The sequence below is a fragment of the Clupea harengus genome, chromosome 12 (assembly GCF_900700415.2).
Source record: "Clupea harengus chromosome 12, Ch_v2.0.2, whole genome shotgun sequence".
In the NCBI taxonomy this organism is placed as follows: Eukaryota; Metazoa; Chordata; class Actinopteri; order Clupeiformes; family Clupeidae; genus Clupea; species Clupea harengus.
In genome coordinates this window covers 16,548,443-16,573,442 of record NC_045163.1, presented here as the reverse complement: position 1 = coordinate 16,573,442, position 25,000 = coordinate 16,548,443, and the positions used below count along the sequence as shown (strand labels likewise).

General features: G+C 48.4%; 2 protein-coding genes across 5 annotated transcripts in view; both read right to left on the bottom strand.

Annotated features, from left to right (window-relative positions):
• Positions 1–25,000, bottom strand: part of LOC105902535 (rab GTPase-activating protein 1) — a 98,226-nt gene that overhangs the window by 17,772 nt on the left and 55,454 nt on the right. For all 4 annotated transcript variants that reach the window (XM_031577210.2, XM_012830161.3, XM_012830143.3 and 1 more), the window contains 6 exons: positions 5,948–6,061; positions 4,631–4,705; positions 3,807–3,932; positions 3,387–3,530; positions 2,224–2,265; positions 1,645–1,773 (listed from right to left, as the gene is read on the bottom strand). In XM_031577210.2, coding sequence (XP_031433070.1) covers positions 1,645–1,773; positions 2,224–2,265; positions 3,387–3,530; positions 3,807–3,932; positions 4,631–4,705; positions 5,948–6,061 — 630 coding nt within the window. The remainder of the gene's footprint in view (positions 1–1,644; positions 1,774–2,223; positions 2,266–3,386; positions 3,531–3,806; positions 3,933–4,630; positions 4,706–5,947; positions 6,062–25,000) is intronic.
• On the bottom strand, positions 21,148–23,527 carry LOC116222743 (probable G-protein coupled receptor 21). The gene has a single exon (XM_031577211.2). It carries the CDS (start codon positions 23,478–23,480, stop codon positions 22,359–22,361), a length of 1,122 nt encoding a protein of 373 aa, XP_031433071.1. The 5' UTR covers positions 23,481–23,527; the 3' UTR covers positions 21,148–22,358.

Here is a 25,000-nt window from a genome sequence, read left to right as displayed (position 1 = left end):
TGTCTTCAAAGGTGTTTATTCATAATGCCTTCAGACAAGAACAATAACAACATTCCTAGAGGAGAATCTACTGATATCTTCTGTGTGACTCGTATTTCTAACGGCCCTGCTCTGCTCAGAAATTATATGCAATTCAGTAACTTAAAATGATAATTTCAAAATGTTATATCATTTTGAAAGTATCAGTATAACATTTGAAAAGGTTGTAGAGAAAGGTGTGGTAAGGCTTGGGGATGCCTATCATCATATCCTGTCCTATATATTAATTCCCTCTTAGAATTACTGTACGTGACATCTTTAAAGGTGATTCATCTTCCGGCATGACTGAAACTAAGTTCTGAATGACCGCGCCTGTGACCTGTACTGAATCACTGCAACCGATCCCTCCTCATGGATGAGTACAACTGACACCTGTTTAGCCTCTGAGAGTCTGCGTGTGATTCACGAGTCTTGGCTACGACTCTAGTACAGAATAATTACGTCTGGATCTCATGCTGAAAATCTGCACCAAAACTGACCTCCACTCTCCTCACTCCATTCTAGCTGGGAAGAGAAAAATCAACTATGATACAACACTGCCCCCTTTTGGACAAAAGAGTGATGTGCCCAGTGACCGATTTTGTATGAGGTCACCTATCCTACACATCCAAACACCCATCTTGAAAAGTGTCTCTATTTTCATCCCCACTCATCTTTTCTCTTTACCAGCTTCGTTTGGCTACAGTGACACGTCTGACCTGGTCCAGAGCAGAACTCTCCAATTACCCACCTATGATTAGGAAACCATGCCAACCCAGCTTAGAAGCCAGGATCTAACTGCAAACAAGATGACCTGCTATAGTGTGCGGTAGATATGAGCCAAGCCCAGTAAGGGAGGTAGATATAACATCCATAGAGGTAGAGAGTGAAGAAAACACCTGTGAAATATTCAACAGAAGGGATTTGAAAAGATAGATTTTAGATCCACAGTTTAGACCCATTTACATTTTATAACATGCAGTTTGCATCAGGTTGCCCTTATCGAATAAGTGATGCATTATTCAAACCCTCTGTTCTGTTTAAATAGATGTGTTTACAGGCACGCTCATTTATATTTTGTCTACACTGTTCTGGGATCATTTTGTCACACTCGACACGCAACATTTTTATCAAACACACTGAACAGACATATATTAGACAATATTAACATGGATTCTCTCTTATCCAAATCCCAGTGTAGATAATGCCAGGCTTGCAGGTGAAGGTTTGGAAGCAGATATCTAGAAGTGAGTATAGGGTGTGTGGTTGTTGCCAGGCAACATACAGCTGTAGGTTTAGAAGTATATCTGTAGTCATGATGCTGAGAATGTTGGAAGGAGTACAGGTGCAGCAGGCAGGACATATACAGTGGCGTGTGTAGAGTGGGACTATGAAGGTGTTCCCAGGGGTTTCAAGTATTAGTATTAGTAGTTTTAGTACGCTAATTTACGGGTGTAGTTTTACAAGTGTCATGGATGCAGTGGCAGTATTAGGGGTAAATGCAGCTGGGAGTGTGAGCTGTGGCTGTGAGGGTGAGTTGTGGTTGTAGTTGTAGCTGTGAGGGTGAGGGTGAGTTGTGGTTGTAGTTGTAGCTGTGAGGGTGAGGTGCTGGTGTTGGAGGGGTACCTTTATGCTGCAGGCTAGCTCCATCAGTTTCTTGGCGTTCTCCTCTGAGCGGTAGCGTTTGGGCACCGGGACCCGGAAGAACTTGAGCGCCCCCTCAAAGTCCGTCTGGAGCAGGTCGTCCTTAGACGTCTGTGTGAGGAGAGAAGGGCAGAGAAAGAGAGCGAGAGGTTGGCCGAGTGCAAGACCTCATGCTGAGAAGCTATACTGCAGCCCCACAAGAACAAGCAAAGTCAACCCCACACTAAGACACCCAACAACACAGATAAACACACTGTGTATGTGTGAGGGAGAGAGAGAGAGGGAGAGACTGTGAGAGAGTTTTTGAGAGTTTTGTTGTGTGTGTGTGTGTGTGTGTGTGTGTGTGTGTGTGTGTGTGTGTAAGTGCCTGTGTCCATGGCTGTGTGAATGCTGAAGTGCACTGGGATGGAACTAATATGTTGGCTGACTCTGTTGCCAAACCGCTGAGCCGTTTCGGCGCATCTCTGTGGAGACGGGGCACCATGGCAGCTGTTATTGTGACAGAGAGAAAGAGGGGAGAGAGAGAGAGAGAGAGAAAGAGAGAAAGATCAGAAGTCTCACCTTGAGTAAGGCCAACGCCACGTTGAAGATCACACTGATGCCCTGGAAAGAGATGAACAGATTTCAGTCAAATTACAAGACAAAAGAAAGAGATGGACAGAGAGAGAGAGAGAGAGAAGGGAGGGGGAAAGAGAAGAGGAGAAACAATGGGTGAGAGAAGAGGAAAGAGACCCAAGCTGTGAATGTTGAGGGGGAAAAAAAGAGAGATGAGAGAAATGTTAGACAGACAAACAGAGAGGACAGAAAAGCACTTCAAAGAGACAGAGAGAAAGGAGGGATGCAGAGAGAGTTAGGGGCGGTTATGGTGTGTCGACAGGCAGAATAAACACAACAGTCATAAAACACTCCAAACACATGGGTGATGGTTTGCAAGAGCTGTCTGCTGTTGGCTTTGCATAACATATGAACAACAAAATGACAAACCTCTTAACAGTAAAAGATGAGAATATTTTGGCTCCGTTAAACATTTTGACAATGCTTTTGTTAAAAACATGAAATGTTTTTATGCACACTGTCTTTTCTGCAAAGACTGTTTTATGATAGTAAAAAATAAGTTGTTCTGAAAGTTTATCTTAGTAATTATGTAACACCTGCTAATTTATGGTGCAAGGTTAGTGTCACTTAATAACACTTCCCAGCCCCTGACAGGATCAAAGTTTTTTGCTATCCATCGAAGACTTTGATCTGCATAAACCATTTGCCTTTGCCACAAACATTTGTAATCTGCCTCAACAAGATGTCACCACCCAGACTGTAAACCCACTTGAACAGTGAGAAAAAAGAGGAGAGACAGAGAGAGAGGAGAGGAGAGGAGAGGAGAGGAGAGGAGAGGAGAGGAAAGGTTTTGATGTGGACAGACAGAGAAAGATTCTGATGAACAGAGAGAGATGAGGAGAGAAGAAGTTCTGACGTGGACAGATAGAGGGAGATCAGGAGGTGAGAGAAGAGGTTCTAACATACACTCCACAGGTAGAGAGAGATGCGGAGAGGAGAGGAGAGGTTCTGACGTACACTACACAGCCAGTGAGAGATGAGGAGAGGAGAGGAGAGGAGAGGATCTGACGTACACTCCACAGGCAGTGAGAGATGAGGAGAGGAGAGATTCTGACGTTGACAGATAGAGAGAGATGAGGAGAGGAGAGGAGGGGTGGTGGCGTGGTTACCTCACACAGCAGCAGGTCGATGATGTGGAACACCATGTAGAGGGGGAACTTGGCGGTGAAAAGCGTGAGAAACCACTGCGACGCATACATATGGGCCTCCAGACCCACGTTCAGGAAGTGGGCGTACAGGTCCGGGATGTACTCCTGGATACATACACACACGTGTTACACAACACACAAAAACACACACACACACACACACACACACACACACAAACAAAAACACACACACACACACACACACACACACACACAACAACACACACACAACAACACAAGGCGAAGCCATTTGTCTTTGCCTGCTGAGAACGCACTGATCAAAAAGAGATTAAGTGACAGCTCAAGGACACAAAAAGCCTTCATGCACACAGTACAACACACACTTTCTCTATGACAATAAACACACACACACATACACACCTGCATGAGTCTCTCAAGTTGGAAGAACTTGCAGTGCAGATCCTCAAAGTTCTGCTTGAAGAGGTCCCTGAGGCCGTAGTCAAACATAATCTTCACCAGCACGCTAAAAGCCTGCTCCTCTGGCATCTGTACACACACACACACACACACACACACATCAGCATATGTGCATAAACAGAGATAAGCCCTGAAGCCCACAAGCACTCACACACAGGAACCCATTCAACCCTAAACATGTACAATGCCCGTGGAGTTCCTTTTAAAAGTAGTACAAAGCAGTCCGTGTTGCGGTTCTTCTCATTTTAGAAAAAAGTATGCTATGTTCCCCTTAGCAGCTTGAGGCACACACTTCAAACAGCCACCACTGAAGGAGGGAATATCAGCAGAGCAGTAATGAACATCTCCACTAGATGGCCACGTCGTACAGGTGATGAAGTTAGTGTAGAGCACATGGCTTCCTCCCCATCCTGTATCTGGGTAGACTGGGAGATAAGCACATGTGGTGGTGTATGTGTGTGCAAATCTGTGTGTGTCTGTGTGTGTGTGTGTGTGTGTGTGTGTGTGCGCGTGCGCGTGTGCAGCTGCGTGTGTGTGTGTGTCAATGTATCGTCTGGGTATACAGTATGCATCTCATAAACTATCTGGGCATGTGTATAGGCATGTGTAGCATGTGTATGTGTGTGTAGGCGTGTGTGTTTCTGTGTGTGTGTGTGAGAGAAAAAGTGAGTCTGTATGTGTTTATGTGTGTGTGTGTATGTATGTGTGTGTCTGTGTGAGTGTGTGTGAGGGAGAGAAAGTGAGAGTGTGTGTGTGTATGTACTCACATGTAGCAGAAGCACAGCAGCAAGGAAGGACTGTCCCTGGCAGTAGCCAATCTCCTGATCGTACACCGAGTAGGCCTGCAGAGAAGACACACACACACAGAGACAAACACACACACACACACACACACACACACACACACACATACACACACAGAAACACACACACACAATACATTAAATACATTCTTCTGATATCCCGGAAATCTCGTTACCACTTCCACCATGACACTACATCATTACCCACCCCCAAGCTGCCCGTACCACGGCAGGCCTAACTGGACTCAGAGATGCCCATTCTGCTGTTGGGGCTTCTGAGTCTGGGTGTGTTATGGATATACTGTTACCGGGTCAAACACACTCTTTTCAGACCTAGTAAACTCTGTGAACTGCAAGAGCGATCGCCAGAAGCAGGAAACCAACGGGCGCTGGGTGGTCGATAACAGAGAGAAAGATCGGTAATTCGCTTATGGGCCGAGGCAGAGATCCGATGCATTTTCATAGAAAAATAAAATGAAAAGAGAGAGAGCGAGAGAGAGAAAGAGAGAGAGACGGAGAGAAGCGTGCGGGGCAGAAACGGCCTAGTGCATTATTGAGAGGCCCCTTCCAGCAGTGGAGAGAGAGAGAGAGAGAGAGAGAGAGAGAGAGAGAGAGAGAGAGAGAGAGATAGGGAGAGAGAGAAGGAGCGGAGCGAGGGATGCCATGCATTATACATCCCCAACTCAAGGAGAATTAGCCCATTAGTCATCGTCAAACACTACTCCTGCTGAGAGAGAGAGGGAGAGAGACTGAAAGAGAGAAGGAGGGAGGCACAGAGAAAGCCTGTTGGCTGTAGCCACCCACACACCTCACAGTCCCCACTACTTGGGAGCTGATCAGTCAGCAGCCATATTACGAGACCAAGCCCCACGCCGGTCAATAAGGGAGATGTTAATCTAACGAAAAGTAGAAAGAGGCTTGAGAACACACATGAAGAATCACGCAGAATCCCCCATCCAGCCACCCATGTGGAGGAAAGGTGACCATTCCATGTAAGAAGTGGGACTGCATTTTTATTTCCTTTGATATATTTGGGCGGAGGTTTCTTGGAAATGACTTTTTAGGTGTTGCGGAGCAGTTTGAGATAACGGTGCACTAAAATGTAAATTAAGTTGTTCAGTCAGGCAACTCGTCTCCTCTCTGATTCCGATTAAAAATAAAGTTTTGTTCACTTTGACCATTTGGGGCTGTACAGCAGCTTGCAAATTAAAGTGTCACATTGTGTGAGAGTGTGAATGTGTGTGTGTGTGTGTGTGTGCGTGTGTGTGTGCATGTCCTCACCTTGCAGATCTTGTACAGGGAGTCCTGTCCGTCGCCACCGGTGTCCTTAAAGTAGTCGTGCGCTGGGAATGTGCGGTTGATGTCTCTGGTGATGGCGCTGTCCTGGGGCGACTCCTGAGAGAGAGAGAGAAAGAGAGAGATAGAGAAAAAAAAAAGAGAGAGAGGGAGAGAGAGAGAGGCCATGTTAGTGCCTATTGTCGTTGTTGCCATCACATCACTACATCCTGCCAACAGCAGCAGCAGCAGCAGCAGCAGCACTGAGAAGAGGCCTCCCAGTGGGTCTGCTCTGCCCAGCCGGGTGCACATCTGTGGGGCTGACGCCTGCCACAGGCCTGGCTGAGGGTTTGGAAATATCCCTGTGCCCGTCTCATTCACACACCAACACACACACACACACACACACACACACACACACCACAACAACACACAAACCAACACACACACTACAACAACACACACAGCAACACACACACACACACACACACACACACACACACACACACACCACAACAACACACACACCACAACAACACACACACCACAACAACACACACACCAATACACACAGTCCACAATGTCACACTTCCACAAAGACACCACAGACACCCCATGACATAACACAACCACACACACACACAACACCACCACCCCAAACGTACACTGTCACACACCCACACCACACATAACGTCACGTATCACCACACAAACACACTTCAGCGCTGCACAGCAGACTGATGCACAGTAGGGGGCAGTGTTCTGTATCATCACACACAGCACCCACACATGTGTACACTCAAACACATATGGTGCAGTGTGCTAGTCCTGCCCGTTAGGACACTGTGTTCCATAACCAAAGGCTGACATGTTGAGTGTATGTCTTAAGGCTGGCTCCTGACCAATGAGGTGTGGATGAGGAGTGTGTGTGAGAGTGTGTGTGTGTGACCGTCAGGCACATACCATCATTCCAGGGTATACACACACGTGTGTGTGTGTGTGTGTGTGTGTGTGTGTGTGTGTGTGTGTGTGTGTGTGTCTTGATAAAAAAGATGAGGGAGGGGCTTCCAGTCTCCTTCCCATGCCTGGACAAAGCCCATTTGCTCCAACAGATAGTCAGTCACACACACACACACACACAATCACTTTTTTGTGCACATGCGTGCAGGGGCACACACATGCACACATGCACACATGCATGCACACCCATCGCATGAGCAATATATCCCTCAATGCTTTGACCAAACACTGTGTCTTCCTCTGTGTCTTTTACACACACACACACACACACACACACACACACACACGCTCTCTGCGAATGGCCACAGGTGCAGAAGAGGAACCCCCACAGGTATGCATGACACATCATACATCACGGCTCCCCACATCACTGACCACCATGGGGAGGGCAGCTGGTCAAGGACATGGACACGCTCTGCTCATTCTGTCATGCAAACACTTGTGTCATTAACACAAACTGCACACACACACACACACACACACACACACACACACACCAACAGACACACGCTCAAACACACACACTAACAAACATGCACAAAAGTACACCCAAGCACACACACATACACACACGCCCTGCCATTTCTTGCTAGGAAGGCGTATGCACAAATTCTGTGCTAAACCCTGATGAAAAGACAGAACAGAAACAAAAGATGTGGAAAGAAGATACAACATGTCCTACATTTCCCTCGGGGTAAATAAAGTATCCATCTATCTACAACAACAACAACAACAACAACCAATGACGAGGGACTTTCTTCTAATGATGGGGGGGGGCTATCACATGGGGTAACTGACAGAGGGTGCTATGGCAACGTCACACCTCCTATTCCCATGATTCTCGGGTGTGTAAGGACAAGTGGGTGAGAGGGGGGGTGGAAGAGAAAGCTGAGAGAGGGAGGAAGGGAGAGAGAGGGAGATAAAGAATGGGAGAACAAAACATCCCTTTGAGCAGGGCAGAGAGGAGCACGTCTATCACATGACCTGGGCTCTCTAACTGCCATCACATGACCCTGTGCCAATTTCAGCCTCACTTAAGAAGCTCCCGCTGTTGGCAGGGGTGTCAAACTCAGCGTGGCCTCCGTGTGAGTGTGTGTGTGTGTGTGTGCGTGTGTGTACGAGAGAAAGAGAGAGTGTGTGTGTGTGTAAGAGAGAGAGAGGGAGAGAGAGAGAGAGTGAGTGTGTCTGTGTCTCGGGAGAGAGCTCGCAAGATCATTCCAACCAATTTCCCTGCAGCTAATCTGTCCAATTAAGACAGTTCATTTATCTAAATAGCATTTCCTGTGTGGTTTGCTACAAGCTGGTATAAATAAGTCTGGCAGTGTCCTGGGAGGAGGGGGGACATGACAAGGGCAACATTTTTGGCTATTAAGCTTAATTCACACATAATTCAGAGCAATGGAGAAAGGTCAGGACTCAATAGGAGACAGAGAAGGAGAGAGATGGGGCGAGATGAAAGGGAAAGAAAGAGAGGAGAGGAAGAGAGATGAAAGGGAGTAAGAGAAGGAAAGAAAGGAGGGACTGGGGGGAGATAGAGACAGATAGGTAGAAAGAGAGCGAAAGAGAAGAAGAGGAAGAGAGAGAGATAATGGAAGAGAGAGAAAGTGAGGAAAGCTAGGGAGAGGGTGAAAGAGAGAATGACGGAACGAGAGAGAGAGAGACAGGGAGAGGAGGGAGAGAGAGAGTGAGTGAGAAGGAGAGGGATGGAGAAAGCCATCACAAACAGACAGTGTGGGCTCAGAGGGGGAATGAATGCAGAGCTGGAGAAGAAGATGAAGATGAAGATGAGGACAACATGAGACTCCATGGCTCAAGCACGTGTCCTACACCAACCCTGACCAAGAGGATAAATATAGCATGCACATACCTGCAGGCAGAGAGAGAGGGGGAGAGAGAGAGAGAGAGAGAGAGAGGGGGGAGGTAAAACATACAGAGTGGGGTGGAGGCAGAGGATGCAAGAGTGAGGGAGAGCAAGAAGAGAGAATCACAAGCAGCAAGAGACAGAAACAAAAGAAAGAAAGAAAGAAAGAAAGAATAAGGGATAGGGAGAGAGAGGAGGAGATCGTAAGAGCCTGAGGCATGGCCACATCACATGGTGAACTGCTGTGGTCAACTTCAGAGGCGAAGATAAAAGATCACACAGCAGAAATATCACCCCCCTCACCACAGGCACACACACACACACACACACACACAGACAGACAGACAGACTGACACACACACAGACAGACTGACACACACACACACACACACACACACAAAACTCTGCTTCTGACTGCATGAGTGCTCATGACTATAGACAATGCTGCCCCAATAAGATGCCAGCCAGGAGAGAGAAGAAAAATAACGACAGTGGGAGAGAGAGAGAGTGAGAGAGGGAGGGAGGGATAGACAGCGAAAGAGAGAGATGTAAAGTACAATTTTTCTCTTTTCTGGTTACCCTTTTAGTGGTTATCCTCTATCTTACTGTGCTCTGTGACTCGTGTGGTATATATAGCGGTAGCCTGAGGCAAAAAAGCTCAGGCTGGTGTGTGTGTGTGTGTGTGTGTGTGCATGGGTGTGTGTGTGTGTGTGTGTGTGTGTGTGTGTGTGTGTGCATTCATGAACACATGTATGAATGTATATAGAATGTATATCAAAGTGTATGTATACTGCATGTTCACAGTTTGTTTTACCGATGCCCTACAGGGTTTCCCAATCCTACCCTTAGGGGTGCTGTGCACTATATTCATCTTCATCTCCATCTCTCTCTCTCCCTCCCTCTCTCCCCCTCTCCCTCTCCGCTCAACCAGGCCAGATTAAAGCCATCGTGTAATTACACCCACCTGGATGGCCTGAATCAGGTGTGTGCCGCTAATGAAGTGGAGACGAGATGAGTTTCACTGAGTTAATTGAAGCTTGGCAATTCTGTAGGGATTTGTTGTGTAACTTACACTGCGAGCGACTGCATCAGCTTCTAGAATATTTCATAGTGATCGCTGCGGTCGTGAAATACGGGCTGGCCGCCCCAGGCTACCAGTGCACCACATGCCCTCTCTCTCTCTCTCTCTCTCATCACCGTCACATACTAGATTAAAGTCACTGTGTAATGACAAAGCCCTTGACTGTTTGGATTAGGTGCGTTTAGTTAGGATAAGCTTAGTTATGAGCTAGCCTACAGGGTGCTTGTTGTGATCTGGAAACCATTTGCGTGAATTTGCTATTGGGTGTTCCTCGGGATAACACTGAGAAAGCTCCGCTGAGCTTGTGAGACACAGGAGGCTAACGTGTCTCGCGCTCTCCCTCTGCACGTTCTTATGTCTCCTGCTCCCCTCACTCACTCCAGTATATCCCACCGCTGTGGACTGAGTCAGGTGTGTGGAGTTAATGAAGTTTAACTCACTAACTAAAGTCAAGAGAGTTCAGCCTGGACCGGGAGAGAAGGGAGTGGTGGGGGAGTGTGCAGTTTCAGGGACCCACACATCCTGGGCTGGGAGTCATTTACAGTAAAGTACAGCTAGCTTGGGTCAGACTGGACGCTGCTGACTCGGGGAGAGGACAAGAGTGTGTGTGTGTGTGTGTGTGTGTGTGTGTGTGTGTGTGTGTGTGTGTGTGTGTGTGTGTGTAGGAAAGAGAACTCGGTGACAAGCTAACTGACAGATATGGGGAGGGACAGCACTTCTGGGTCTCTTCATCTTTGATCAGCGCTCCCTCTTAACATTTCTAGGTCAGTTCGTGTCGGTGACCTCACGTTGCACCCGGCAACCGTCTGAAAGATGGAGGGACCTGATGAAAAGTTCTCCTGTCAACAGGTCTCCCATGTCTGTGGACAAGCAAGGCCAAAACACACACCACTGACCATCAGCAGCCCTGGACTCTCTCCCATGACTCTGTCCCAGGCAGGACACCGAGGCTCTTGTTTTTGCCTTTGTAAATATGGACTCTGTAAGACCCTGATTTCTTCCTGGAAGCTGCATTACACTTCTCTGGTCTCGTTGTGAAAGCCACAGTTCGGCTCACACACACACACACACACACGGATACATATACAATCATCACAGAGAAATTATAGAGTATGGCACGTGCAGGGGGTTGCCTGAGGTTGTTTTATGGCTGTGTGTGTGTGTGTGTGTGTGTGTGTGTGTGTGTGTGTGTGTGTGTGTGAAAGTGAGTGTGAGAAAGAAAGAGAAAGATTGTGTGTGTCTGTGGGCGTGTGTGGGTGTGTGTGTGTGTGTGTGTGTGTGTGTGCACGGTGTGTATCGGGGCTGAATTAAGGACACCATGATTTATTCATCCTCTCAAGCACGGTACTGCCGTTCTTCCGTTAAAAGCTGTGATAATAATGTGCTCACCTCCATACCTCTCTCTCACGCAGACACACACGCAATCTCTTCTGTGCCGCACTCACACGCACACACACACAATCTCACCTACTGTACACAGTGTTTTTCAAAGACTAAAGCGCACACACACACACAATCCACAATCTGTATGCGTACACTAACACACAATCCCTTACTTACAGTGTACAGACACAGACACACACACACAGACACACACACACACACACACACACACACACAGACACACGCAAAAGCTGCTGACCCCTGAATAATTCTCTGCTATTGTCTCCCTCTTATCCTCTCAATTTTACTGCTTTATTTCCTGTTCCTTCTCTCTCTCTCTCTCTCCCCCTCCCTCCCTATCTCTCTCTCTGTCTCTTCATCTCTCATTACCACCCTCCCTTTAGGGAGGAAAGCAGATTGAAGCGGGGGTGGTAGGTAGTGGGAGAGGGACTGGGGCGGCCCCTGCACACTGCTCTGTCTGAGGCTGCTGGTGCCTTCCCTCTCTCTTAGGCCTGGTTAAGGGCCCAGTCCAACTCTCGCCCTTACCAGCGTAATACAAGCCAGCCGCCACCTGCCAAAAACACTGGAGGGAGCTGAGAAGGAGGTGACACACACCAGCGAGCCAGGCATTACCACCACTGCATCTGACATGAGAGAACACAATGCAGAAACAGAAACACACACACACACAGACAAGTGCAAACAACGACGTGTATGCATACACAAAACACATGTACATCATTCTATGCATACTTAGTCATAGAGACACATCATGACACACACACACACACACACACACACACACACCTCTCCCTTGACACACACTTCGACTGATTCTACATAAATCCCCTCTTCAACACAAACACTCCTGCCTCCTCTGCCTCCTCCTCCGCAGGCAGAGAACTGCAGCCCACTCCAGCCTCAGAGAGGGCCCTATTCAAAGATTAATTACCCTTCTTCTTCATTATTGATGCTCTGTTTATCTGGAACAGAAAAGGCACTAAATAATGCATTCCTGTGCGCACACACTCTCTCTCTCTAACACACAGACAGACACACACTCTCTCTCTCTGACACAAACACACACACACACACACACACATACACACACACACACACACACACAAAGTGGCTCTTACTAGCTCAGCAGCATGGCTGTTTTAGCTAAGCCAGCAACACTGACCCATGGCTCTCGATTCTGGTGAGCCATATCTCTCCCTCTCTCTTACACACACGCACACAACTTCATTCTCAATTTGATGATTCTCAATTTGATGATAAAGACCTGTCTCAAAGCCTGAACTTGCCAGGCGGAGAATCCTTTCACACACACAGACACACACACACACACACACACACACACACACAACTTCATTCTCAATTTGATGATTCTCAATTTGATGATAAAGACCTGTCTCAAAGCCTGAACCTGCCAGGCGGAGAATCCTTTCACACACACACACACACACACACACACACACACACACACACACACACACACACACACACACACACAGAGACACACAGAGACACACACACCAGCTGGAGATCTCTCATCAAGCTGACATAAAAGTGGTGGTGGCAGCACTAATGATGAGGGCTGGATGTAAGGTCCGGTGTTGTTAATGAGTTAATGGCCCTCAGTATAAAGGCACATCTGCACAGGTCTGTGTGTGCTGAAGCCAGTCATTAAGCCAAGGCCCAGGAGAACACAACCCCATCTGCTAGAGTTACACATCTATATCTCTGTCTTTCTCTCTCTCTTTCATACTGCCCCCATCCTTATGTCATTCTCTTCATCATGTTATTTCCTCCTCTCTCTCTCTCTCTCTTTATTTCTCTAATACTCGCTATAAGAACCCCTACGTCTCTCATTTTCTCTCTCTCTGCCTCTCATCTCTTCACTTTGCCTCTCTTTCATCCTCTCTCCACCATGTTCACTATCCATATTTCATTCTCTCCCCCCCTTGTTTCATTCTCTCTCTTCCACTCTTTCTTTGTTCTGCCTTTCTCTCACCCCCCCCCCCCCCTCTCTCTCTCTCTCTCTCTCTCTATTTTCTGTGTTCACTTCTAGTGGAGGAAGGCAGACATTAAAGAAAGCAAGCCTGAGGAGAATGGGCGGAAGAAATGAATAACAAACAAAGTATTAATGGAGGGAACCCAGCGGCAAGTCAGGCAGTCAGGCAGGCAGGCAGGCAGTCAGGCAGCTCTTCTCTGTTTTTCCTCTCTTCCACTTTTCCCTTTCCCTCCTTCTATTAAACATTTCCCAGGAAACCTTTGGCCACACAAGCACAACTGTTCACCTCCCTCCTTCCTACACATTTCTCTCTCTCTGTCCTCTCCCTATCTATTTCTCTCTCTCTTACTGTCTTCACTCTGTCTATCTCTGTCTCTGTCTCTGTCTCTCTCATTGCCTCTCTGCCCTTTCTTCAGTGGGTACCTCTGGTAAGGCTTTGGTTGAGATGGGCAATAATGATGACAGCACGTTCACACAGGAAGAATAAATCTGTCTCGTTTGCACAAACTGTTAGGAACTGTCAGTAGAACTGGCCACAATCACCACAGACCACAGTAATATGGGTCAGGATCTGACACTGGGGAAAAATAATCATAAAGTTTGGTTAACCACGCTTACTGTGTCACCTGTCAGTAATAAACCCACGTGCCTAGACAACTACCTACACACCTACATACTTTTATCAGGTCAGACTCCACTATAGTTCCACACTGAGCGAACCAGCTTTGGTCCGGAGCAGACTATTACTGAGTTTGAGCTTCTACACTGGCCTCCGAGGAGCTTGTTAACAAAGCCAGCACTAGTCCTGGGAAGCCTGGTGCTGAGACTGCAACCAGAGGAGGCAGCTGAGGTCAGCGCACACACACACACACACACACACACACACACACACACACACACACACACACACACACACACACACACACACACACACACACACACACACACACGGCAGTCTGTCCCCCGTGCACACATTACACACATTCTCCCACACTCTAAGCACCGACGCTGAGACACAGGACAAGCATTACAGGAGGCAGCTGATGTGAGTGTGAGCAAAACACACTTCCACAGGCACGATGGGAAGGACTGGCATGGGCACTAGGCGTGTGTGTTTGTGTGTGTGTGTGTGTGTGTTGAGTGTGGGAGAATGTGTGTAATGTGGGCATGGGGGACGAAATGCTGTAAGAGTGGTGTGTGTGTATGTGTGTGTGTGTGATGGGGGGTATTGTGGGGGTATGTGCATCCGCGGGAAACACTGTACTTTTTTCTACGCCATTGTTTACAGTTGGAGTTTATTCTGACCCACAACAATGGCCCAAATGGCATTTTGTTTTTCTTTTCCAAGGTCCTGATTATGAAACGCCAGCCTGACCTGATGAAAGGCTGGGGCTGAGGGGCACTCACACACACACACACAACCACACACACACACACACACACACACACACACACACACACACACACACACACACACACACAGGGTGGGACCACTTCCTCTCAGCTCCATCCACACACACTTGTGCTGAGAGTTTCTAATTACATACTTGAAGTGTAGTATTCTTCAGCACTAAATATGCGAAGTGGGTTTGTTGTTCCCACTCCAAATCACCACATCTCTCTGCATGCCCAATACTGCAGCCCGCATCACCGGACTGCAGCTGGATGTGGGCCGCATGTGAGCCGCATCAGGGCCAGATGAGCTCCTGAGCCGGGCTAGGTAACCATCTTGGGGAGTGTGTTTCTAGACACCTGCAGTCATCATCTGGTGGTGAGCTAATTACTGTCTATGATTAATTAAAGGGGAGTGAAGGACACAGTTCTGTGTCTGTGTGTGTGTGTGTGTGTGTGTGTGTGTGTGTGTGTGTGTGTGTGTGTGTGTGTGTGTGTGTGTGTGTGGGGGTGTGGGTGTGGGTGTGTGTATGTGTGTGTGTTGCAGTTGTGACTGTGTAAGCATTTCAGTGGGAAAGTGCATGTAAGTGCTGGCAAAGATGGTGTGTGTGTGTGTGTGTGTGTGTGTGTGTGTGTGTGAGTGTATATATGTGTATGTGTATGTGTGTGTGTGTGTGTGTGTGTGTGTGTGTGTGTGTGTGCTTGAGAGAGAGAGAGAAGAAGAGGAGACATTAATGAGCCAGGCTACCAGAGCAGTGCTGCAGGCCCCACAGCACTAGAACATGAGCCTTACTAGCGTGATGCACCCTGATGCACCCTGCCCCGGCTGTAACATGAAGCAACCCCTCCATATGTGCAACCTCACCTAAAACACACACTTCTCTTAGCACTGTGTTCTTCACACACAAGCTATACACTATATGCATTTTAAACAGGCACACATCCCTTTGGCAGACACACGCACACAGTTTCAAGTACACACCTAAGCATGTGTACTTCATATTTGCACTTGTGTGTGTGGGAAGACACAAATAATTTATTACAAACTTTTCCACTGTAATATATACACAACACTGTACTCAGTTAATTACGTACCGTGTATGGGCGCGCGCACACACACACACACACACACACACACACACACACACACACACACACACTCATAAAAGTAGAACACACACAGTTTGTGTCTGTGCACACAGAGAGTAAAATGTACATGTCCTATATGCAACCCTGATAAATACACACACATGCATAGGGGCAATCCCCACACACAGATAAACACACAATCTCAACGTTGTGTAAACAAGCATAATGGCTTGTGTGTGTATAAATAGAGTAATACCAGAAAACTCGGGAGGGCACAAGATAAGATAATTTATTTGCAATTTTTTTCAGTGCAGATATACCAGAATATAAATATACTGTTTACATATTCTAAAACATGTATATGACATCGTTACAAAACTCAGGGTACACACTGGTACCTCCCCTACACACCTACCACACACACTCACAGAATCTTCTTGTAAGTATTTTGTGTTTTTGTTGTGTTTTTTTTTTTCTTTTCTTTAGTTATGACTGCAGTCTGGAAAACCCAACAAGTTCAAGATCACATAGTTGGTCTTCCACAGTTGTTCACTTTAAAACAGAGCAAAGCTTCAACTCTTCACACAGGTCACAGAGCAAAAACAAACAAACAAAACAAAAATAAAAAAAAGATTAAGAAAAAGAAAAAGCACTGGGTTTTGGGAACATTTGGACACTGGGATTAAAGTGGGCCGGCTTCATAGAGTCAAACAACTACCAGCCTGCATTAGGACACTGGCCTAGAGACTTAAGGGAGTCAATACACAATGAAGGCTGGTTTAAAGCTGGGGAGACTTGTTTTTGTGTTGTTTGAATGGTTAGTTGTTGGTTTATTGTGTGTTTGTGTTCCAAGGGGAGTGTGTGTATATGTGTTTATCGGTGCTAAAACGTGTATGTGTCTGCTGAGGTAATAGTAAAGTGTTTCTGGGCTAATATGTGCATCTGTGTGTCTGTGTGTGTGTCTGTGTGTGTGTGTGTGTTCCCCAGCGACAGCCTCCATTTCTTTGTGCCTGGGCCCGCATCCTAATATGGCTCTGCCCGAGAGCAGGTCATCATGGGAGATTGGGTCCCTGGAGACCAGCTGCCCAGAACAGTAGCGTTTTCCCACAGGAAAGAGAGAACGGCAGAGAACAAGAGGGAAGGAGAGAGAGAGAGAGAGAGAACGAGAGAGAATGAGAGAGAGGGAGAGAAGGAACGCAAGAGAACAGAGGTGAGACAGAGGAAACAACAAAGAACAGGAGAGAGAGAGAGAGAGAGAGAGAGAGGAGAGAGAATAAGAGAGAAAACGGGAACATAAGATAACGGGAGAGGGAACGAGAGAGCAATGAACGACATGACAGAAAAGAGAGAACATTTTTAAAAGAAAGAAAAAAATTGCTCCTTGGCATCAAAATGTCCCAAAACTGTTACATCAGCGTAGAAAACCCTCTTCTGACAGAAGTACCAAAGCCTACGGAGCGTCACACAGACCAGAGACTAGAACACCCCTGGGGGAAGGGTGGGGTGTTTTCAGCCTCACCAATAAAGCCCCTTCACCTGTCTCCATAAACATAGAGAAGACCCAGGACACGCAGTCCAGCAACAGTCACACAAAACATGACCTCCAAACAGCCGCAAAACCGTCAGAAAACCTTTAGAAAACCTTAAGAGCAATCTTTTTTCCAAATGCAGTCTAACAGAGGGTGTCTTTCAAAGCCAAGTTCAGACAGTCTGTCATTGTTGGAGGAAACATAAAAAAAGAAAAAATGTAATTACAACATTTTCGTCATGTTTTACAATGCTTCAGAAAAGAAAAGTAAAAAAAAAAACAATTCGACTGTTGAGAGAACAGTTACGGTGAACCTTGAAGCGAATCAAACCTTTCATAGAAATTCTGTGCAACTGCAGAGACCATCAGGATTCTGAACCGCCTCACAAAAGGGGGTGATGGGAGAAAAGGCAGAGTGGTAAAATAATGACATTATTGTCAACTGTGTGTGTGTGTGTGTGTGTGTGTGTGTGTGTGTGTGTGTGTGTGTGTGTGTGTGAGTATGTGTGTGCGTGTGTGTGTGTGTGTGTGTGTGTGTGTGTGTGTGTGTGTGTGTGTAACAGGTTGGCCATAGGTTCTTGTGCCAACATTTCCATACTTCCTTATAAATGGAATGAATGTGTGTGTCAGTCTAAATACAAAAAGGCGCAAGCACATGGAGGAAGCTGAGTTTGAAATAAATAAGACTTCAACTTCTATCTCCATCCAATATTTCAAGCATTGAAAGAGTTCAAAAGCAAACAAAATGAAGACAGAGACGTATGTTTGTAGAGAGACGACAATGTGTGTAAATACACAGTTTGGAGAGGGCAGCCTTGGGTGTTCTTGGAGACAATCAGCAGAGCCAACAGACACACACACACACACACACACACACACACACACACATGCACGCATACACACACAAAAGAACACAAGACCTCAGTTATCAAAGAAATGTGCGTTTTTTTTCTGGAAAACATGCTCACACAAAACACACATATAAAGTTAAGTTGGTCTGAGTGTCGTGTGGTTAATGTTTGCGCATGCACACACACACACACACAGAGAACAGTCTGTCATGTGTCCTCTATAAAATAAGGAGAAGGGGCTGGCAGTAGCCTCATCTGTTCTCCCATCTCCAACCAAACACACAAACACACACACACACACACACTCACTCACTCTCTCTCTTTCTCTCTAACAGTCCTAAAAACAGCGCATGGCCAGAGGGTCTCCAAACTCAGATCTCTCTTTTTTCTCTTTCTATTTCTCACTCACACACACACACACACACACACACACACACACACACACACACACACACAGAGACATACATACTCACGAAAGCCACTAGAACATTTTGGACCGGCAAACAAATAAAAAGCCCTTTTTCTATTGTGTGTGATATGTTGTTGTTTTTTCCTAAAATGTGGCTATCTGCTAAGAGCAGACACAAGACAAAGAAATTATTGCACAGCGCCCTGCCAAAAAAAATGGCAGTTTTCACCTATGCTTGGCACTTACTCTCTTTCAAACACACACACACAAACACACAGGTTTCCCGCTAACAGTCTCCATGTATGTAAGGTTTTCAATTGGCTTTACTTGTACGTCTACTATGTATTGGAAGTACAAAAGTAAATCTCTAAGTCATCCAATATTTACACATGCATTTGAGTGACAAGGGCGGTAGAAAATAAATATGCGACTGATGTATTACAAACAAGCTAACGTGTCCATAAAAGCTGTGCATATTGCCATTTCTTCATTTATAAAAAAGCAAACAAAAACAACTCTATTCAAGACACGTGTGAGTGTGTTTCATTCAAACGACTCAATAAATAAATAAACAAAAAAACCCTCAGAGAACACGCAAACAGGCCCAAAGGCAGGAGTGTGTCTGGGAGTTTCGGATCAACGTTGGAGACACTATTGCATCAAATACACAGTTTAAAAGGCAGAAGAAAAGATCAGTCTGGGTTTTTTTTTTTTTTTTTTGCTTTTTTTTTTTTTTTTTAAAGAACATCAATCATCCTATGTTCTCTACAGAGGTTGCCACTGGCCACCAAAAAACACATCCTTAACAAACAAATGTAGCCGTTCTCATTAAAGCACTTCCTGGCTCCTTTCTTGCTCAATACAATACAAGTAAAATGACGTAACAACGCGACACACCCAATAAATATGTTCAACTTTGGTCAACTAGAAGGACACAAGTAATGGAGACTACAGACAGACAGGGGTTCTCCTGCACCACCTAATAGTACCGTCAACAAGAACAAGAACGGGCCAAGAACAAGAAGACGGAACTGAGGATGTCCTCTCTCACAGGCTCCTGCGTAGTAACAGGCATCCATCCACTAAAAGTCATTAAGTTCGGTCTCTTAAACTCCCGAGATGGAGAGAGTGGTAAATCTTCAACACTGAATTCAAAGCGAATGCTGGTCTTGTGTCATCTGCAATGTTTCCGAGGGTATTCGTTTGGTTTGGTTGATTGGTTGCCTGTAAGCCAGTCTGCTGGAGGACTTTGGGCAAATTGGTGTGAGACGCTTTCAGTGTAGAGGAGTTGAGATGATGTAGTGGAGTGTGAACCGTTTGTTTGTTTGTTTGTTTGTTTGTTTGTTTGTTTGTGTGTGGCCCTCTCTTTCTCCCTTCGTAGGGGCTGCTCATACATTGTCCAGTCTGTGGAGACGGAGATAAACACTCACACACACACACACACACACACACACACACACACACACACACACACTCTCTAGGCTGCATGCCCCAGCACCCAGGGCGGCGCTGGTCCAAAAAGAGCACGGCTGGCCACCTCAGCAGGGTAGCACCACTGCAATGCTGTTTATTTCTGCGCTCACTGACGCAATCGACAGCTGTCCTGCTCCCTCTTTCTCCCTCCCTGACTCTCACTCCTCTCCCTTCTTTTCCTTCTCTCTCTCTTACTCCCTCTTTTCTCCCATTCTCTCTCTCTCCTTCTGTCTCTCTCTCTCTCTCTCTCTTCCTTTCCCTCTTTCTCCCTCTCTCTATCCCCTCGGACTATGAGGGTGTGATGTAATGGTTCTAGTGTGGCAGCAGCAGTTTTCCTACAGCCCTGGCTAGCAGATGGTCCTTCTCTACGGCAACATTCTCCACACACAAACTGACACTCACACACATCTTTCTCACCTGCTGAGACACCCCCCTCCCCCAACTTCATTGTTATCACTTTTATCACTGTTATCACCCACCACCATAATAATACCTTACATGATCACAGCCCGGCACTAACGCGTGTACTAGAGTGCCATTACTGCTGTCATTCATAGTTTGTGCACGTCGTTTTTTATTGCCCTCCACAATATAGGACATGTCCTTTCTCTCCTCTAAAACACACACACACACACACACACACACACACACACACACACACACACACACACACACACACACACACAAGCACACCCCTCTCTCCATCAGAGCATCAACACAGCAGAAGAGGTTAGGCAAAAAGGCAGGCAGAAAGGACCATTTGTTTCCGAATGGCATTCATATGTTTCTGTACGTGTGTGTGTGTGTGTGTGTGTGTGTGTGTGTGTGTGAGTGAGTGTAAATCTTGGCCGGAGGCAGTGCTACGCAATCCTCTCTGGCTGCCGTGGAGCAGCAGGGTTCAAATTGAAAGAGTGTGTAAACGCAGAGCTGGGGCTGGGGGGAGGCGGTGAACGCGTCACGTCACTCAGACGCCGTCCTGAGCCACCGCACGATCCTGCAGCCATCACAGACGCAAAATCCAGAAAGTGCCCTACGGAAATCCATCAGCGCTCCCACTGGAAATCCACACTGGGCGATGGTGGTGGTGGTGGTGGTGGTGGTGCTGCTGCTGCTGCTGCGGTTGAAGTAGAGGTTAAGCCCCCCCCCCCCCATCTTTTTATGAGCAACCAGCATAGGAGTAAATAAAACTCTCTTCCTACTGCTGTCCCAATTAGTTTATCCACAGGAATGAAAGGCAAAGCAGAGGGGGGTGGGTGGCTGAGGTGAGGTAACAGGGGCAGGGGCAGGGGCAAAAGAGAGCCAAGGGGCAGGTCACAGGCTGAGTACTGTGTGTACTGTAGAGGCAGTCCCCCGTGGTCTCCGGCAAACAAGCCCTGACATCCAGCGCTGCCGTTCCACATGGTTAAGCTTTCCTCTCTCTTTCTCGCTCTTGTTCTCTCGATATCGTTCTCTCCATCTCTCTCTCTCTCTCTGATTCCTCCACTCTGAAGTGCAGCGGAGAGATGACGGAAGAAAAAGAAAAAAAAACTGTGCCCTGAAAAACCTGTCCGTAAGATGGAGTATGGAGGTCAGGCTAAAATGCTGAGGAGGAGAGGAGAGCTCCATGAAGCGGAGAGGAGAGGAGAGGAGAGGAGAGGAGAAGAGGGGCCTGAAGAGAAGGAGAGTCGGATGAAAGCAAAAGCTGTGCCTGATGTGGACTCTGCCTAAAAGCACCCAGGGCAAAGGTCACCTCAATAAAACACACAGGTCAGCTCAGTCTAAAAAAAAAAACACGTTAAGGTCACTAAATAAATATATAAGCTGCAGCAGATGGTTGGTCGGTTGGTCAGCAGAGAACAGTTTCCTAAACTAAGAAAAGTTTTGTCATGTTTTTTTGCTTTTTTACAACAAAGTGTCTTTGTGAGTGTGTGTTCACACAAACAGACCATTAAGGAGATCGCATCTGAGCCTCCCATGATCACATCTGAGAGAGCAGAGGCTCCTGTAGAACTCTGGTGTGTGGTGGGTGAGGGTCCTTCTGTCCCCGTCTCCTCCACCGCGAGGCAGCCACACACGGGCCCGCAGGACACACACAGCTTGCTGATCCTCCAAGACCCATCCAAGCTCATCTCCTCCTCCTCATCATCATCATCTGATGGTATGGCAACACATGCCATCCCTCCCTCCCTCCATCCCTCTCTTTTTCCTTCATCTTGAACGTACACACACATACAGATGAAGGAGTTCATCCCCCATCATAAGGGGGTTGGTGGGATGGGGGTGGCGGCAGTGGACATGGGGATGATCGAAGGGGTGGGTGTGGGTGTCGACGTTTCAGACGTCATAGGAAGGGCGCATGGGCGGGGCGGGCGGCGGCGCCAGGGGCTTCTTGGTGTCGACGCTCCGGGCGCCGAGTGAGCAGAGGCGCTTGAGGCCCTTGCGGAAGGCGCTGTTGGACAGGCTGTAGATGAGACAGTTCCAGAAGCTGTTGCTGATGGCCAGCCAGGTGGTGAGGAAGGAGGCCGCCGCGTGCTGGTAGATTCCGGCGCTTTCAAGCAGGAAGTAGAGGATGTAGGGCAGCCACAGCAGGTAGAAGACGCTGGTAATGCGGAAAAGCACCGTGGCGTAGCGCTTGTCCGGGTTGCCGCCACCGCCACCGCCGCTGCTGGTCGCCGACGACGCCAGGGAACAGGGGGTGTGTCCACCGGCGGGGGTGGGCGGGGGCTCCTGCGGACCGTAGCGCGCACGGCGTTCGCTGATCTGGCGCGTGTGCTGACGGCAGATACGAAAAATGTGGGCGTAGGTGAAGCAGACGGTGCAGGTCGCGGGCGCGTAGAGCGCCGCCATGATGAACGCCGTGAACGCCGGCCGTGTCTCCCAGCGCGCGCACCACTCCACCACGTCGCCATGGTAGCCGGGCTTGCCCCAGCCCAGGAAGGCGGGCAGGAAGACGAGGGCAGAGTAGAGCCAGATGAGCGCGACGCAGGCGCGCAGGCGGCACGGCGTCACCAGCGCCGTGTAGGACAGGGGCCGCGTCACCGCCACGTAGCGCTCCACGCTCACACACGCCAGCGACGCCATGGAAACCCCCTTCAGCACGGACACCATGTAGCCAAACGCCTTGCAGGTGAGCGCCGGGTCCAGGCCTCCCAGGCGGCGCAGCAACGAGAGGGCAGGGATCAGGCAGCTCACCCCCACCAGCAGGTCGGCGTAGGCCATGGTGCGGATGAAGGCGCTGGTGCCGGGCTGCTCCAGCAGCGGCCCGCAGTGGAACACCAGCAGCACCACCAGGTTGCCGCAGACGATGAGCGCCATCAGGAGCAGAATGACGGCCACCTCCAGCAGGCAGGTGTGCAAGAGCGCCGAGTACCCCACATCCAGCAGGCAGAAGGGGGCGCCACCGGGAGTGCCGTCACCGCCGGTAGAGTCGTTTCCCTCCAGCAGGGAGGAGTTCATGGTGTTGGGTGCAAAGAGGGTTTGGGGGGGAGGGGGGGGGGGGGGGGGGGGGGGGGGGGGTGTACGGGGATGGAAAGGTGAGGGATGGAGGTGAGGAGAGAGGGGGGGGGGGTTAGGAATAACTGAGCGGAAGGCTCACTGCCACCCTAAGGAGGAGGGGATGGGGAGGAGAGGGGGAATGGGAAGGGGACGCCTACGCGTGGCGTCCATAGTGAGGACAAGGGTACCTATGCGAGAGTGATCCACCCTTTATGTCTTTCTTTTTTGTCCGTTCTTTCTCCTTCCCAGTCGCTGTCTCTCTCATACACACAGCCCTCACAGCTAGAGCTCCCGATGGATCACACACCCAAGTGAGGCGGAGGGCTGTAGCTCAAACCCAAACACTTCGGCACACAATGCACCAGTCCTTTCTTCCTCCTCCTCCTCCTCTCGTCTCCCAGTCTCTCTCTCTCACACACCCACAGTCACAGCTGCACTGGGGAAGGGCAGCCAGATTCCAGTACAGGACGCACAGAGCAATGGAGAGTGGCAGTGAGGGGAAAGAAAAGGAGGAAGGCAGGAATGAAAGATAAAAAAAAAAAATAAAAAAAAACAGAGAGGGGGAAGCAGCCGTGACCACAACAGTCTAATTTATAACGACTCCACCTCGCAGTGTGACCGAATCATTAGTCTACAATGGCAGGACAGCGACGGAGGCAGAGAGACAGTCACAGCAGCAGCCCCACAGCCACACGCCAGGCAAAACACACGCAAAAAAAAAAAGGACAAGAGCTTTCAGATCAGATTGTAGTCCAGAAGTCCAACAATAGTCCTCCAACTCCCACGATTCAACATACCCACAGCCGTCAACTCTTCATCCCCCTGTGCTGCGTAGTCCTCCAGGACGGCCAGATCACAGAAGAGGGGAAGAAGCAATGCCCTCTCCAGATAGAGCCTCTGTGATGATTGCAGCCGGTAAGAGACACAGGGTCCTGTCGGAGGCGTGGGTGCGTGTTCCTCTGTGTGTGTGTGTGTGTGTGTGTGAGCAAGTGTATCAGTCAGACAGGAGTCTGGAGTGTGTGATGGAGGATGAAGCAGCGGTGGGCACGAGGTGATTGGCGTTTCCAGCAAAGCAGAGAGGGGGGCTCTCTAAGATAGAGAAAGAGAGAGAGAGAGAGAGAGAGAAGGGTGTCCACGTCTGGAATGGAAATGAAGGGGAAAGGAAAGAGCAGTACGATGCAGAGAACAAGCCCTCCCTCTCCCACCCTCCCCTCCCTCTCTCACTCCCTCTCCCACCCTCCCTCTCCCTCTATCACTCCCTCTCCCACCCTCCCTCTCCCCCTCTTGCTCTCTCTCCCACCCTCCCTCTCCCCCATCTCAGCCAGCCACCCCCCCCCCCCTCTCTCTCTCTCATTCTCTGGCTTACTCTCCCTCCTCCTTTCTCAGTAAGTCATTACCCCCCCCCTCTCTCTCTCCATCTCTCTTTCTCTGTCTCTCTCCCCTTCCGTCTTCCTCCCTCTGCAGCATACTCTGAGGCTCCT